The sequence below is a fragment of the Oncorhynchus keta genome, chromosome 34 (assembly GCF_023373465.1).
Source record: "Oncorhynchus keta strain PuntledgeMale-10-30-2019 chromosome 34, Oket_V2, whole genome shotgun sequence".
NCBI lineage: Eukaryota > Metazoa > Chordata > Actinopteri > Salmoniformes > Salmonidae > Oncorhynchus > Oncorhynchus keta.
Genome location: NC_068454.1, coordinates 55,167,133 through 55,184,035, shown reverse-complemented (window position 1 = coordinate 55,184,035; position 16,903 = coordinate 55,167,133). Strand labels below are relative to the sequence as shown.

Sequence of the window (16,903 nt, the reverse complement as noted above, 5' to 3'; positions counted from 1 at the left end):
GTTTCTACAACTTGATTGGAGTCCACCTGTGGTAAATTCAATTGATTGGACATGATTTGGAAAGTGACACACCTGTCTATACAAGGTCCCACTGTTGACAGTGCAGGTCAGAGCATAAAAACCAAGCCATGAGGCAGAAGGAATTGTCCATAAAGACAGGATTGTGTCGAGGCACAGATCTGGGGAAGGTCTACCAAAAAATGTCTGCAGCATTGAAGGTCCCCAAGAACACAGTGGCCTCCATCATTCTTAAATGGAAGAAGTTTAGAACCACCAAAACTCTTCCTAGAGCTGGACACCTGGCCAAACTGAGCGAACGGTGGAAGAATGGCCTTGTTCAGGGAGGTGACCAAGAACCATATGGTCACTCTGACAGAGTTCCTCTGTGGTGATGGGAGAACCTTCCAGAAGGACAACCATCTCTGCAGCACTCCACCAATCAGGCCTTTATGGTAGAGTGGCCAGACGGAAGCCATTCCTCATTAAAAGGCAAATGACAGGCCACTTAGTTTGCCAAAAGGCTCCTAAAGGACTCTCAGACCACGATAAACAAGATTCTCTGTTCTGATGAAACCAAGATTAAACTCTTTGGCCTGAATGCCAAGCATCAGGTCTGAAGGAAGCCTGAAACCATCCCTGCGAGATCGAAGGAAAGATGAAAGGTTCTAGTCAGGGCAGAGGGGAAAATGAACGGCGCAAAATACAGAGAGAGATCCTTGATAGAAACCTGCTCCAGAGCGCTCAGGACCTCAGACTGGGGTGAAGGTTCACCTTCCAACAGGACAACGACCCTAAGCACACAGCCAAGACAAAGCAGGAGTGGCTTCAGGACAATTGTCTGAATGTCCTTGAGTGGTCCAGCCGGACTTGAACCCGATCGAACATATCTGGAGAGACCTGAAAATAGCTGTGCAGCAACTCTCCCCATCCAACCTGACAGAGCTTGAGAGGATCTGCAGAGAAGAATGGGAGAAGCTCCCCAAATACAGGTGTGCCAAACCTTTGGCGTCATACCCAGGAAGCCTCAAGGCTGTAATTGCTGCCAAAGGTACTTCTACAAAGTACTGGGTAAAGGGTCTGATTACTTAAGTAAATGTGATATTTCAGTTTAAATTTTTTAAATAAATTTGCAAAGAATTTAAAAAAAAAAAATATGTTTTTGCTTTGGCATTATAGGGTTCCAACAATTTAAATAATATTTGAATAAGGCTGTAACATAACAAAATGTGGAAAAAGTCCAGGGGTCTGAATACTTTCTAAATGCACTATATATTGGGAGTTTCAATTGATACCCGGAATTGATGGAATTTAAGTGTATTTAGTCTCGGCTCTGTGCCTGCTCGCCTCATGTGGGACCGGTGTCGTATCCATTAGGGCACACTATAACAAAACGTTTTGAAACCTAACACAAAAATGAATGTTTGTTATTGGCCAGGTCCAAGGTAGTCTCTCCCTGTTTCAGTTTGTCTTTCTTCCATTTGGTGCTTAATGAACACAACCCATGTCACCTCTTTCCCCCTTCCCCATAGGCTCCATCAGGGAGGAGAACGGCGTGCGGTGGCACAGCTGCCCTTACTGCAGCAAGGAGTTCAAGAAGCCCAGCGACCTGGTGCGCCACGTCCGCATCCACACACACGAGAAGCCCTTCAAGTGCAAGCAGTGCTTCCGCGCCTTTGCCGTCAAGAGCACCCTCACTGCCCACATGAAGACACACACAGGCGTCAAGGCCTTCGAGTGCCAGTGCTGCATGAAGTGCTTCTCCACGTCGGGCAGCAGGAAGGTCCACATGCGCCTACATACAGGTGAGTGATTACTATGGCGTTGTCATTATGGTGTGATATTAGCACCAACTGAGATTTGAACTCAACCATTTTGATTGTATTCATAGATACACATTTGGTTAATTTTCATGCCAGCCAGGTAGGCTATACTCCTGTTGTAAAGATAAGCATTGTGCTTAATATTTGTTAATATTAGGAAAGTTGTGAAATAAATATAGTAGGCCTAGTCTATATAAAGCTGATGGAATCCTCCTCTATTTAGTAGAGGCCATCACTCTGTTTTTTCACGCAATTGCATAGCCTATAGAAATGTTGATCAACATGGGCTCATGGGCTCTCATGAAGTGTTTGATTAGATTTTAGATTACATTTGCATTGATTTCAGAGTGATTTAGAGGGACAATAGAGTGCTGAGTACCAGTCAGTTAGCAAGTTTGGTAGGTTACTATCAGAGCTTGGAGGAGCCTAATTATCGTGACTAAACGGTTATGTGGAATTTGACTGCCTTCATGACTCGTGACCACCGGTGTGGCGGTAATACGGTTACCGCAACAGCCCTCCTCGTATTCGAGCAGTGAATATCAAAGATTCAACCACAAAGACCAGGGACGTTTTTCAATGCCTTGCAAAGAAGGGCACATATTGGTCAATGGGTAAAAACAAAAAACATTGATTATATAACCCTTTGAGCATGGTGAAGTTATTAATTACATGTTGGATGGTGTATCAATACACCCAGTCACTACAAAGATACAGGGATCAAATCAAACTTTATTTGTCTCATGTTCCGAATACAACCGTACCGTGAAATACTTACTTACAAGCCCTTAACCAATAGTGCAGTTCAAGAAGAGTTAAGAAAGTATTTACCAAATAAACTAATACAAAGTAACACAATAAAATAACAATAACAAGGCTATATACAGGGGGCACCGGTACCGAGTCAGTGTGCGGGGGTACAGGTTAGTTGAGGTTATTTGTACATGTTGGTAGGGGTGAAGTGACTATACATAGATAATGAACAGCGAGTAGCAGAAGTGTACAAAACAAATGGATGGGAAGGGGGGGGTCAATGTAAATAGTCCGGGTGGCTATTTAATTAATTGTTCAGCAGTCTTATGATTTGGGGGTAGAAGCTGTTAAGGAGCCTTTTGTTCCTAGACTTACTTAGCGCTCCGGTTCCGTTTGCCGTGAAGTAGCAGAGAAAACAGTCTTTGACTTAGGTGACTGGAGTCTTTGACAATTTTTTGGGCATTCCTCTGACACCGCCTAGTTTATAGGTCCTGGATGGCAGGAAGCTTGGCCCCAGTGATGTACTGGGCGGTACGCACTACCCTCTGTAGTGCCTTGCGGTCAGATGCCGAGCAGTTGCCATACCAGGAGGTGATGCAACCGGTCAGGATGCTCTCGATGGTGCAGCTGTAGAACCTTTTGAGGATCTGGGGACCCATGCCAAATCTGTTCAGTCTGCTGAGGGGGAATAGGTTTAGTCGTGCCCTCTTCACGACTGTCTTGGTGTGTTTGGACCATGATAGTTCGTTGGTGATGTGGACACCAAGGAACTTGAAACTCTCGACTCGCTCCACTACAGCCCTGTCGATGTTAATGGGGGCCTGTTCGGCCCGCCTTTTCCTGTAATCCATGATCAGGTCCTTTGACTTGCTCACGTTGAGGGAGACGTTGTTGTCCTGGCACCACACTGCCAGTTCTCTGACCTCCCTATAGGCTGTCCGCAATGTTGTCATCAGCAAATGTAATGATGGTGGTGGAGAGCATTCCAAGACGAGTGAAAGCTGTGATTGAAAATCAGGCTTATTCCACCAAATATTGATTTCTGAACTCTTCCTAAGTTAAAACGTTAGTATTGTGTTGTATAAAAATGGTTATGAACTTTATTTTCTTTGCATTATTCGAGGTCTGACAACACTGCATCTTTTTTGTTATTTTGACTAGTTGTCATTTTCTGCAAATAATGCTCTAAATGACAATATTTGTATTTGGAATTTGGAGAAATGTTGTCAGTAGTTGATAGAATAAAACAAACATTTCCATTTTACCCGAACACTTACCTACAGTTGAAGTTGGAAGTTTACATACACCGTAGTCAAATACATTTAAAATCAGTTTTTCACAATTCCTGACATTTAATCCTTGTAAAAATCAATCGCTTTATTTTAAGAATGTGAGATGTCAGAATAATAGCAGAGAGAATGATTTATTTCAGCTTTTATTTATTTCATCACATTCCCAGTGGGTCAGAAGTTTACATACATTCAATTGGTATTTCGCAGCATTGCCTTTAAATTGTTTAACTTGGGTCAAATGTTTTGGGTAGTCTTCCACAAGCTTCCCACAATAAGTTGTGTGTAATTTGGCCCATTCCTCCTGACAGAGCTGGTGTAACTGAGTCAGGTTTGTAGACCTCCTTGCTTGCACACACTTTTTCAGCTCTGCCCACAAATATTCTATAGGATTGAGGTCAGGGCTTTGTGATGGCCATTCCAATACTTTGACTTTGTTGTCCTCAAGCCATTTTGCCACAACTTTGTAAGTATGCTTGGGGTCATTGTCCATTTGGAAGACCCATTTGTGACCAAGCTTTAACTTCCTGACTGATGTCTTGAGATGTTGCTTCAATATATCCACGTAATTTTCCATCCTCATGATGCCATGTATTTTGTGAAGTGCACCAGTCCCTCCTGCAGCAAAGCACCCTCACAACATGATGCTGCCACCCCCGTGCTTCACGGTTGGGATGGTGTTCTTCGGCTTGCAACACTCCCCCCTTTTCTTCCAAACATAACAATGGTCATTATCGCCAGACAGTTCTCTTTTTGTTTCATCATTTCTCCAAAAAGTACGATCTTTGTCCCAATGTGCAGTTGCAAACCGTAGTCTGTCTTTTTTTATGGAGGATTTGGAGCAGTGGCTTCTTCCTTGTTGAGTGGCCTTTCAGGTTATGTCAATATAGGACTCGTTTTACTGTGGATATAGATACTTTTGTACCTGTTTCCTCCAGCATCTTCACCAGATCCTTTGCTATTGTTCTGGGATTTGCACTTTTCGCACCAAAGTGCGTTCATCTCTAGGAGACAGAATGCTTCTCCTTCGTGAGCGGTATGACGGCTGCGTGGTCCCATGGTGTTTATTCTTGCGTACTATTGTTTGTACAGATGAACGTGGTACCTTCAGGCGTTTGGAAATTGCTCCCAAGGATGAACCAGACTTGTGGAGGTCTTGGCTGATTTCTTTTGATTTTCCCATGATGTCAAGCGAAGAGGCACTGAGTTTGAAGGTAGGCCTTGAAGTACATCCACAGGTACACCTCCAATTGACTCAAATTATGTTAATTAGCCTATCAGAAGCTTCTAAAGCTATACATCATTTTCTGGAATTTTCCCAGCTGTTTAAAGGCACAGTCAACTTAGTGTATGTACATTTCTGACCCACTGGAATTGTGATACAGTGAAATACTGTCTGTTAACAATTGTTTGAAAAATGACTTGTGTCATGCGCAAAGTAGATGTCCTAACCGACTTGCCAAAACTATAGTTTAACAAGAAATTTGTGGAGTGGTTGAAAAAACTACCTAAGTGTATGTAAACTTCTGACTTCAACTGTATAAATAATAAAACCAGAGAAACCGATAATTTTGCAGTGGTCTCTTATTTTTTTCCAGAGTCGTATTATGACAACATTTTTGGACTTCGGTGAAGTTCTTTTCAGTTGTTCGGGCAGCTGGAGTCAAGCGAGTCTACGCCCCTTTTTCTGTGATTGGTCAACAGTAGGGATTCTTCAATAAAGTCTTTGTTGTCATTCAAAGAGATGACTCGTTTTCATGCAACAAAAAAATATTGGAAAATACTGCACCAAACATTCTAGTTAGATGTAAAATTGAGCGATTTTAGATCTCTTCTGCAAAAACTTAAAAATGAATGACAACTATAGAAATCTATCTTAGATTAATTCTGACTATGCGGAGGAATCGTATATGGCGTGGCTATGGCGTCTCAAAATGGACAAACAGTACTATAGCCGCTTGAAAAAGAAAAGTGAAGGTCTTTAAAGCGAGTATGAGAGTACAGTAGTTCGGCTGACAACTTTAGGCGTTGGCGTTCCACAGGATTCTTTTGATTTTATGTCATCTCTCAGGAGACATTGGTACGTTAAATCGATTTCGGCCTACTCAACATGATACTGTTTAAGTATGTATTTTCTCTAGCGTGTCTCTTGATTAAACTGACATGAATACATTTCCATTTCAAAACTGATGCCGTTTGTTCTCGTTATTGTTATTTCATTCTACGTGCTAACTGAGGTGAATGTTCTTGTTGTCAGGTGTGCGTCCGTTCCCGTGCCCTCACTGTGACAAGATCTTCCGTACGTCGGGCCACAGAAAAACGCACATCGCCTCCCACTTCAAGAGCCTGCAGCAGAAGAAGCACAAGTTCCCACGCAAAATCCACAGAACCAAGGTGTCCAAGAGCAACCTACCTCTGCCTGATATCCCCCTGCAAGAGCCCATACTCATCACGGACCTCGGTAACGCATGCATGCTCGCTCGCTCCCTCACATTCACGCATGCACACACATACACACGCACTTTGTTCATATTGTCCCCTCCTCCCCAGGTCTCATCCAGTCCCAGAACCCTCGCCTGGTCTTTCAGACATACCTGGAGATGGTGGACAATGATCGGCCATACAAGTGTCCCTGCTGTAACAAGGCCTATAAGAAATCCAGCCACCTCAAGCAGCACGTTAGGTACAGCTATCCTCTATACACACACACACACACACACACACACACACACACACACACACACACACACACACACACACACACACACACACACACACACACACACACACACACACACACACACACACACACACACACACACACACACACACAGTTTGTATTCACATGTATTCCTTTAAAAATATCATCCTCTCTGAAGCAGCCGACATATACCAGTGAATGTATTTCTGATACAGTGCATGGATATATAGTAGTGAGAGGAAGTTATATATTTCGCCTCAGTTTAGATCCTCTTGTACCTTGTCACTGGGATAAGCCTGCTGTAGCATGTCAGACAGCTGCTGAGCTGCCGTTATCAGTGGAGTTAGAGTCCACCCCTGTGGCTTAGGGGCATTAGCTCCTCATTTGATGCGAGAGGGATGAGCCGGGCTGAGCAGAGCCCGGGGATGGACAAGGAGGCAGGGAGAGGAGGGCTCAGCACATGGCAGAGGGTTTGATCCACTGGCAGACACATGGGTTCAAGTAGTATTTGTTTTCTTTCAAATACTTTGAGGGTTTTATTGAGCCTGCCTAGAGTGCCAGGCAAACTTGATCAAACGCAGTTAAAGTACAGTATATACATTACCGTTCATAAGTTGCAAAATGAATAGGAAATTTAGTCAAGATGTTGACAAGGTTATAAATAATTATTTTTAATTGAAATAATAATTGTGTCCTTCAAACAGTCCTCCATTTGGAGCAATTACAGCCTTGTAGACCTTTGGCATTCTAGTTGTCAATTTGTTGAGATAATCTGAAGAGATTTCACCCCATGCTTCCTGAAGCACCTCCCACAAGTTGGGTTGGCTCAATGGGCACTTCTACGGTCCATCTGCTCCCACAACAGCTCCATAGGGTTGCGATCCGGTGACTGTGCTGGCCATTCCATTATAGACAGAATACCAGATGACTGCTTCTTCCATAAATAGTTCTTGCATAGTTTTGAGCTGTGCTTTGGTTCATTGCCCAGTTGTAGGAAGAATTTGACTCCAATTAAGCGCCGTCCACAGGGTATGCAAAATGGAGCGATAGCCTTCCTTCTTAAAGATCCATTTTACCCTGTACAAATCTCCCACTTTACCTCAACCAAAGCACCCCCAGACCATCACATTGCCTCCACCATGCTTGACAGATGACATCAAGCACTCCTCTAGCATCTTTTCATTTTTTTATGCATCTCACTAATGTTGTTCTTTGATCTGAACACCTCAAACTTAGAGGTAACACTTTTTCCCCCAGTCTTCCTCTGTCCAGTTTCTGTGTTCTTAATCTTTATTGGCCAGTCTGAGATATTGCTTTTTCTTTGCAACCCTGCCTAGAACGCCAGCATCCTGGAGTCGCATCTTCACTGTTGACGTTGTTTTGCGGGTACTATTTAATGAAGCTGCCAGTTGAGGACTTGTAAGGCATCTGTTTCTCAAACTGTGCACCAGGGCTTCCCACTCCTCTTTCTATTCTGGTTAGAGCCAGTTTGCTCTTCTGTGAAGGGAGTAATACACAGCGTTGTATGAGTTTCTTGGCAATTTCTCGCATGGAAAATTGCCATAGTTTTGCTCTCGAAATTTCTCAAAACAAGAATAGACTGATGAGTTTCAGAATAAAGTTATTTGTGTCTGGCCACAAATGCTGATGCTCCAGATACTCAACTAGTCTAAAGAAGGCCAGTTTTATTGCTTCTTTAAATCAGCACAACAGTTTTCAGCTGTGCTAACATAATTGCAAAAGGGTTTTCTAATGATTAATTAGCCTTTTTTAAAATTATGAACTTGGATTAGCTAACACAACATGCCAATGGAACACAGGAGTGATGGTTGCTCATAACGGGCCTCTGTACGCGTGTGTAGATATTCCTTAAAGAATCTGAAGTTTCCAGCTACAATAGTCATTTACAAAATTAACAATATCTACACTGTTTTTCGGATCAATTTTACGTTATTTTAATGGACAATTTTCTTTGCTTTTCTTTCAAAAACAAGGACATTTCTAAGTGACCCCAAACTTTTGAACGGTAGTGTATACAAAAGTACTTGGATTCCCCTTCAAATGTGTGTATTCAGCCACACCCATTGCCCATGACTTTCAACGTGGCACCGTCATAGAATGCCACCTTTACAACAAGTCAGTTCGTCAAACTTCTATCCTGCTAGAGCTGCCTCAGTCAACCGTGAGTGAGGTTATTGTGAAGGGGAAATGTCTAGGCGCCGCGAAGTGGTAGGCCATACAAGCTCACAGAACGCGAGTGCGGAGTGCTGAAGCGCATACCGCATAAAAAATGGTCTGTTCTCGGTTGCAACACTCACTACAAAGTTTCAAACTGCCTCTAGAAGCAACGTCAGCACAATCATTGTTAGTCGGGAGCTTCATGAAATGGGTTTCCATGGCCGCGCAGTGGCACACAAGCCTAAGATTACTATGCTAAGGCCGAGCATCGACTGGAGTGGTGTAAAGCTTTCCGCCATTGGAGAAGTGGAAACGCGTTCTCTGGAGTGATGATTCACACTTCACAATCTGGCAGTCCGACGGACAAATCTGGGTTGGCGGATGCCAGGAGAACGCCACCTGCCCCAATGCATAGTGCCAACTGTAAAGTTTGGTGAAGGAGGAATAATGGTCTGGGCTCCTTAGTTCCGTTGAAGGGAAATCTTAACGCTACATCATACAATTACATTTTAGACGATTCTGCTCTTCCAACTTTGTGGCAACAGTTTGGGGAAGGCCCGTTCCTGTTTTTGCATGACCATACCCCTGTGCACAAAGCGAGGTCCATACAGATGGTTTGTCGAGATCAGTGTGGAATAACTTGACTGGCCTGCACGGAGCCCTAACCTCAACCCCATCGAACATCTTTGGGATGAATTGGACCACGGACTGCGAGCCAGGCCTAATCGGCCAACATCACTAATGCTCACTAATGCTCTGGTGGCTTAATGGAAGCAAGTCCCCGCAGCAATGTTCCAACATCTAGTGGAAAGCCTTCCCAGAAGAGTAGAGGCTGTTTTGGCAGCAATACTTTTGCAATTAGATGTTAAACTAGCAGGTGTACACATACTTTTGGTCATGTAGTGTATTTAAAGTATAGAAAACAAATACAATTTGAACCCAGGTCTGGCTAATGTCTACTGTCTATGCCCTGTGGGCCTGGGTTTATGATAGGACAGGCCAGTTAGAGAGGAAAACATGTACAAAGGGAAAAGATTTAAAGGGATTTAGGGACCGAGAGGGGGAGAGAAATATTCAGATGTGGGGTGGCAGGTAGCCTAGTGGATAAGAGCGTTGGGCCAGTAACCACAACAGTAATTGCTCCTGTAAGTCGCTCTGGATAAGAGCGTCTGCTAAATGACTAAAATGTGTGACAGGCCATTTTATTTTGTCTGGTTTAATCTCCAGGTTGTTGTCAGGAATAACGTGTAATGTCACAGTGATGGATAGGTCTTATTTTTGTTTTCAGTAGCCTAAGTCATTACAGGTCCATTAACTAGCAAATGTATCTGGAAAATGTCATCCCGCCATTTACCACAGGAACAAAATCCCTCTACAATGAGTATTGCATTCAGTTTCTGAGTTTTTTTCTTAGGATGAGAAAAATGGGAGATTGAAGTTTGGGGCTCCAAGGAGTAATTGGCGAGCGATATTCATTGATTCTCTCAAGATGTCGTTTTGCCCTTTGGGCTGACACATCGAATCTTCCCCTTTCACTAAAATGTTTCTTCTTTTCACTACTGTGGGGAAAAGAAAAAAGTAACAGCCTATTTAATAAAGGTCACAGTCTCGATAAACAAGGAAACAAAAGTTGACCTTAATGTTAATATAATATAATATAAAACCTTAATAACGACGTTGCCTTCGCTGCTCTGCTCAGCCTATCTGAGATTGATGTTCTGTATTCCCTCCTGTCTGTTTACTTTAGACCTAGGACCGAGCCCAAGTCAAAACTCTGTCACATTATACTGATAAACGTGTTCCTCAGAGGGAATTTACTGCATACACCAATCATAACGTATAATGCTTACAGTTTTTTTTTAGGATTTGCAAGTTCGAGTCCCTTGACATGTATAGAAATATTTATTCTCCCTAATTTGAGCCATTGACCATAACACACCCAGTCATAACATCACCTGTCATAACATTACATTCATAACATTCTACTATACCCAGGGTTGATATGCAAAGTGTTTGTGATATGACCAGAGGGAGATTCTTGCGGATCAAAACGTTGTCAGTAAAGGTGGTCTTTGGGAGCATATTCAGTGTGAGGGCCTTTCTGTTCTTGTGATGATGCAGTGCATTTAGAAAGTATTCAGACCCCTTGACTTTCTCCACATTTTGTTACTGTCACGTTCTGTCCATCGTTCGTATGTGTTTTCCTTGTTTTAGTGTTGGTCAGGATGTGAGCTGGGTGGGCATTCTATGTTGTGTGTCTGGTTTGTCTATTTCTATGTTTGGCCTGATATGGTTCTCAATCAGAGGCAGGTGTTAGTCATTGTCTCTGATTGGGAACCATATTTAGGTAGCCTGTTTTGTGTTGGGTTTTGTGGGTGATTGTTCCTGTCTCTGTGTTTGCACCAGATAGGACTGTTTAGGTTTTCACTTTTCTTGTTTTATATAGTCTGTTCATGTATAGTCGTCTTTATTAAAAACATTAATAACCACCACGCTGCATTTTGGGCCGCCTCTCTTTTACCAGAAGAAAATCATTACAGTTACCTTACAGCCTTATTTTAAAATGGATTTAATTGTTTTTTCCCCTCATCAATCTACACACAAAACTTCATAATGACAAAGCAAAATGTATAAAACATTGTCGGTAATTTTTGCAAATGTATGAAAAAAAAATTATATCACACTTTACTCAGTACTTTGTTGAATCCCCTTTGGCAGCGATTACAGCCTCGAGTCTTCTTGAGTCTTTTTGGGTATGACGCCACAAGCTTGGCACACCTGTATTTGGGGAGTTTCTCCCATTCTTCTCTGCAGATCCTCTCAAGCTCTGTCAAGTTGGATGGAGAGCATCACTGCACAGCTATTTTCAGGTGTCTCCAGAGATGTTCAAGTCCGGGCTCTGGCTGGGCCACTCAAGTACATTGAGACTTGTCCCGAAGCCTCCTGCGTTGTCTTGGTTGTGTGCTTAGGGTCGTTGTCCTGTTGGAAGGCGAACCTTCGCCCCAGTCTGAGGTCCTGAGTGCTCTGGAGCAGGTTTTCATCTCTGTACTTTGCTCTGTTCATCTTTCCCTCGGTCCCGACTAGTCTCCCAGTCCCTGCCGTTGAAAAACATCCCCACAGCATGATGGTGCCACCACCATGCTTCACTGTAGATATGGTGCCAGGTTTCCTCCAGACGTGATGCTTGGCATTCATTCCAATGAATATAATCTTGGTTTCATCAGACCAGAGAATCTTGTTTCTCGTGGTCTGAGAGTCCTTATTAAGGTGCCTTCTACTGAGGAGTGGCTTCTGTTGGGCCACTCTACTATACAAGTCTGATTGGTGGAGTGCTGCAGAGATGGTTGTCCTTCTGGAAGGTTCCCCCATCTCCACAGAGGAACTCTGGAGTTCTGTCAGAGTGACCATCAAGTTCTTGGTCACCTCCCTGACCAAGGCCCTTTTCAGTTTGGTTGGGCGGCCAGCTCTAGGAAGATCTTAGTGGTTCCAAACTTCTTCCATTTAAGGATGATGGAGGCCACTGTGTTCTTTGGGACCTTCAATGCTGCTGACATTTTTTGGTACCCTTCCCCAGATCTGTGCCACGACGCAATCCTGTCTCGGAGGTCTACTGACAATTCCTTTCGACCTCATGGCTTGGTTTTTGCTCTGACATGCACTGTCAACTGTGGGACCTTATATAGACAGGTGTGTTCCTTTTCAAATTATGTCCAATCATTTAAATTTACTGCAGGTGTACTCCAAGTTGTAGAAACTTCTGAGGATGATCAATGGAAACAGGATGCACCTGTGCTCAATTTGGAGTTTTTTATTTGTAATAACTATGCAAAAATATTTTTAACCTGTCATTATGGGGTATTGTATGTAGATTGAGGATATATACATATATTTTTTGTAATCAATTTTAGAATAAGGCTGTAGCATAATAAAATGTGTATAAAGTCTTGGGGTCTGAATAGTTTCTGAATGCACGGTCTGTCTCATGATATTAACATTGTTCGGTCATCTTCCATCAGGTCTCACACGGGAGAGAGGCCGTACAAGTGTGTCCAGTGCAGTAAGGGCTTTGCCTCCTCGGGGGTGCTGAAGGCCCACATCCGGACCCACTCGGGCCTCAAGGCCTACAAGTGCCTGATTTGTGACACCACGTTCACCACCAGCGGCAGCCTGCGCCGCCATATGACCACCCACAGCGACATGCGGCCCTACATGTGCCCTTACTGCCAGAAGACCTTCAAGTCCTCACCCAACTGCAGGAAGCACATGAAGACCCACAGGTTAGTAATGCTCATGTGTTGTCGGGCACAGAGTTGTTTCAGGTCATGTGATCTGACCAGGTGGAAAAAGTAAAAACTGTGATCAATAATACTGGCTAGCTAAGTGGCGAGCACTGCGTCGCTCTCCCAATTTGGTTATTGTCACATTGCTGAAATTTGTGTGAAATCGAATCTTTCTCAACTCTAAATCTCTAGATGTCAAATCTTTCCATAAGAAATGGCTGATTTCTGTTTGTTTTGTAGGTCAAAGTAGTAAGCAACCTGAATCCACCTCCTCATTCCCCCTCCCAGGTATGAGTTGGCCCAGCAGCTCCACCAACAGCAGAACCCGGAGCCCTCGCCGCTGGACGACCCCATGGATGGCACCACCGTGACCCACGAGCTGGAGGACGGCACCCTACAGCAGGAGGCTCCTCCCACGTTGGGCTCGGAGCAGCAGGGCATGCTGGAACTGGGCCAGACGCAGGTGGTGGACGGCGGCCAACAGGTGTCACTGGAGACCCAGCTGAGTGACCAGCCCCTGGGACAGGAAGAGGGTAAGAGTGTCAGCATGTTAGAAGGCATCAGTTTAGACAAGGCACAGACTCACTGGTCTTGAACACGTAAACCATAGTTATTAGGGACGCATGGTGATTGCCAGATCAGTGATTCTGTGCAGTCTGAACATAGTCTTTTCATGTCGATGACAATCATGCCACAACTTTATAGGCCTGCTGCCACATCAATGGGGTCAATTTCACACCATGTGTATTGAATTCAAAATTAAATAAATCGTGAACATGAAAAATAAAGTTGACAATGTAAACATTATATTTTCGAGAACGGGTGAAGTAATGTATGTTGAAATCAAAAACCAAACAATTGAAAGCAAAATGTATATAATTGTAAACTAAAATAAGACATCAAAATGCACAAACTTGTAAGAAAAATAATTTAAAAGCGAGAGCAAAACTATGACAAATGCTAAAAAAAATATATTTGAAAACATTTGCAAAAATCCTTTTCGGTGAAACTTTCCCAGCAACCAATCCTATTGAATACATTTTTCCTACACTCTTGCCAGCATGTACTACCTTTTGGTTACGCTACTCATATCTCTGCTTTTGATGTCTGTTCCTTTGCTTTCACTGCCAGCCTTTTTGATTGCGAGTTTTGGCATTATTAGAGGGAGGCGTAGACAATGAGTCTCTATTGGTCCGCTAGTTTTTCTCATTTGTCATAGAGTCTTGCTCTTGCTTTGAAGTTAGTTGCTTACAAGTTTTTGGATTTTGCTTTTGATGTGTTGTTTTTGTTTACAATTCTATACATTTTGCTTTCAATTGTTTGGCTTTTTGATTTCAACATCAATTATTTCCCCCGTCCTCGAAAATATGTTTACATTCTCAACTTTATTTTTCATGTTCACGATTGATTTGATTTTGAATTCAAATCATATGGTGTGAAATTGACCCCGTACACATCCCTCTAACTTTCATTGAGGGATCCACGTAGTTAGTTCTATGTTGGCTGTACAAAGGATGATGCGAACAAAGTGATCCACGCCTATAAGGTGTCTGAACCCATCCCAACATCAACAGACACTTCTACAGAGATACTCTTGCTCTCCACCCGTCTCTCTTGATCTTAGACTGTATTTTTCATTTGGCCAGTCTACACGGCAAGGTGTTTCATGTTCAGGGACAATGGTTCGCTACAACTGTGTTAGCAAATAAAGCAAGGAACTGTTGAATATGGAATCTTATTCATATTTTGAATATCAATATCTTTCCAAACAGCACTCTTTTAAGAGGGCAAAGGGCACAAATCTGGGTTTCTGTCCATTTATTTCACTTTTTATCTGTCCCTTACTCAAACGCTATTTCCATCCCAACGCTGGATCTTCAGAAACCTTCTCTTTTCTTTTTGGTGCCTTTCTTGGAATTGTTATTCCAATGGGTTTTTCTATACAATGAGTTTTTGGATTGCGTCTCGTTAGGATTCATGGTGTGTGACTGACGGAACCACGTCCTTGACCTTGTAGCTTTTACCATTTTAAAACCGTTCCAACATATGCTATATTTAACCTCAGCAGAGAGAGCGAAGAGCATAGCACAACAAATGAAACTGGGCCAGAGGTCAAGCTTCAAACCTCACGAGTTCACGGTGAGTAAAAGAAAAGAGACCTGAAAGAGGGGAAAAAATAAACTTATCCTAGCTTTACCATTGTACATGATTTAGATTAGTATTTGTCCTCTCAGCCTTCAATCAAGTCCTTTTTAGAGCTATCGCTTAAGACCGTAACATTTGTAAAAAAAAAAAAAAAAAGGCTTAAATGCATGAGCTAACCCCTGACCCATTCACAGAGAGAACAGATAACCTCTTGATTTGATTCACTGATGCCTATGGAGTCAAAAAATTATTATAAAAATTGTGTGTGTGTGTGTGTGTGTGTATATATACACACACACACACACACACACACTAACGCTCAAAAGTTTGGGGTCACTTAGAAATTTCCTTGTTTTTTAAAGAAAAGCAACAAAAAAATGTCAATTTAAAATAACATCAAATTGATCCGAAATAAAGTGTAGACATTGTTAATGTTGTAAATGACTGGAAGCTTGAAACGGCAGATTTTTTATGGAATATCTACATAGGCGTACAGAGGCCCATTATCAGCAACCATCACTCCTGTGTTCCAATGGCACGTTATGTTAGCTAATCCAAGTTTATAATTTTAAAAGGCTAATTGATCATTAGAAAACCCTTTTGCAATTATGTTAGCACAGCTGAAAACTGTAGTCCTGATTAAAGAAGCAATAAAACTGGCTTTTAGACAAGTTGAGTATCTGGAGCATCAGCATTTGTGGGTTCGATTACAGGCTCACACAAGCCAGAAACCAAGACCTTAAAAGATAAAAGATCCCAGAATTTTTCCATACGCACGAAAAGCTTATTTCTCTCAAATTTTGTGCAATAAAAAGCCTAATAAAAGGCTACAATGTGCCGTGTTGTCACACGACGCCACAGATGTCTCAAAATGGTTGTTTATATTTTTGTTTAGTGTAATATATACAGGTAATTTCCAAAATAATGGAAACACTTGAGTAAATGAGGTATACAAAGTATATTGAAAGCTTGTGCATCCACACAGGTGTGGTTTCTGAGTTAATTAAGCAATTAACATCCCATCATGCTCAGGGTAATGTATAAAAATGCCCAGTTGACCATTATTTTGGTTACCATGACCAGAAGATGAGATTTCAGTGACTTTGAAAGAGGGGTCTGAAAGGAGCATTGGGGGTTTAAAGGGTGTGTCAGTCTCCAGATCTCAACCCAATTGAACACTTATGGGAGATTCTGGAGTGGCGCCTGGGACTGCATCAACACAACACCAAATGATGGAATTTATTGTGGAAGAATGGTGTCGCATCCCTCCAATAGAGTTCCAGACACTTGTAGAATATAAGCCAAGGTACCCTGATGCTGTTTTTGCGGCTCATGGTTGCCCAACATCCTATTAAGACACTTTATGTTGGTCTTAACTTTTTTCTTTTTTTTGCAGTTACCTGTACAGGTGAACCTTCGAACTACAAAATTGCCTTGTCATATCATGTTTGCCTCAGTTAAACGCCAAACAACAGTCGACATAGAGAGGCTGTTTGAGTCTACAGGAAAGTCTCTAAAGTATTTTTTTCCCCTCCATCTCAGATTGGGTAGGATAGTATTCTTGGTCTCTGCAGTCCCACAAAGGGCTCTTGTCAAAGGTAGTGCACTATATAGGGAATAGGGAGCCACTTGGAATGCAGTCTGAGTATCACAGTGTGACAGTGATTGGGCCTGGGGAGCTTTAGGCGGATCAAAGGTCAGCAAACTGGAATCAGGTTGGTACTCCAGAGGACAATT

General features: G+C 42.6%; 1 protein-coding gene across 2 annotated transcripts in view; it reads left to right on the top strand.

Annotated features, from left to right (window-relative positions):
* The window catches only part of LOC118367300 (zinc finger protein 236-like), a 92,906-nt gene that overhangs the window by 28,370 nt on the left and 47,633 nt on the right, over positions 1 to 16,903 (top strand). For both annotated transcript variants that reach the window (XM_035750623.2, XM_035750622.2), the window contains exons 10-14: positions 1,530 to 1,802; positions 6,120 to 6,323; positions 6,413 to 6,545; positions 12,758 to 13,018; positions 13,310 to 13,554. In XM_035750623.2, coding sequence (XP_035606516.2) covers positions 1,530 to 1,802; positions 6,120 to 6,323; positions 6,413 to 6,545; positions 12,758 to 13,018; positions 13,310 to 13,554 — 1,116 coding nt within the window. The remainder of the gene's footprint in view (positions 1 to 1,529; positions 1,803 to 6,119; positions 6,324 to 6,412; positions 6,546 to 12,757; positions 13,019 to 13,309; positions 13,555 to 16,903) is intronic.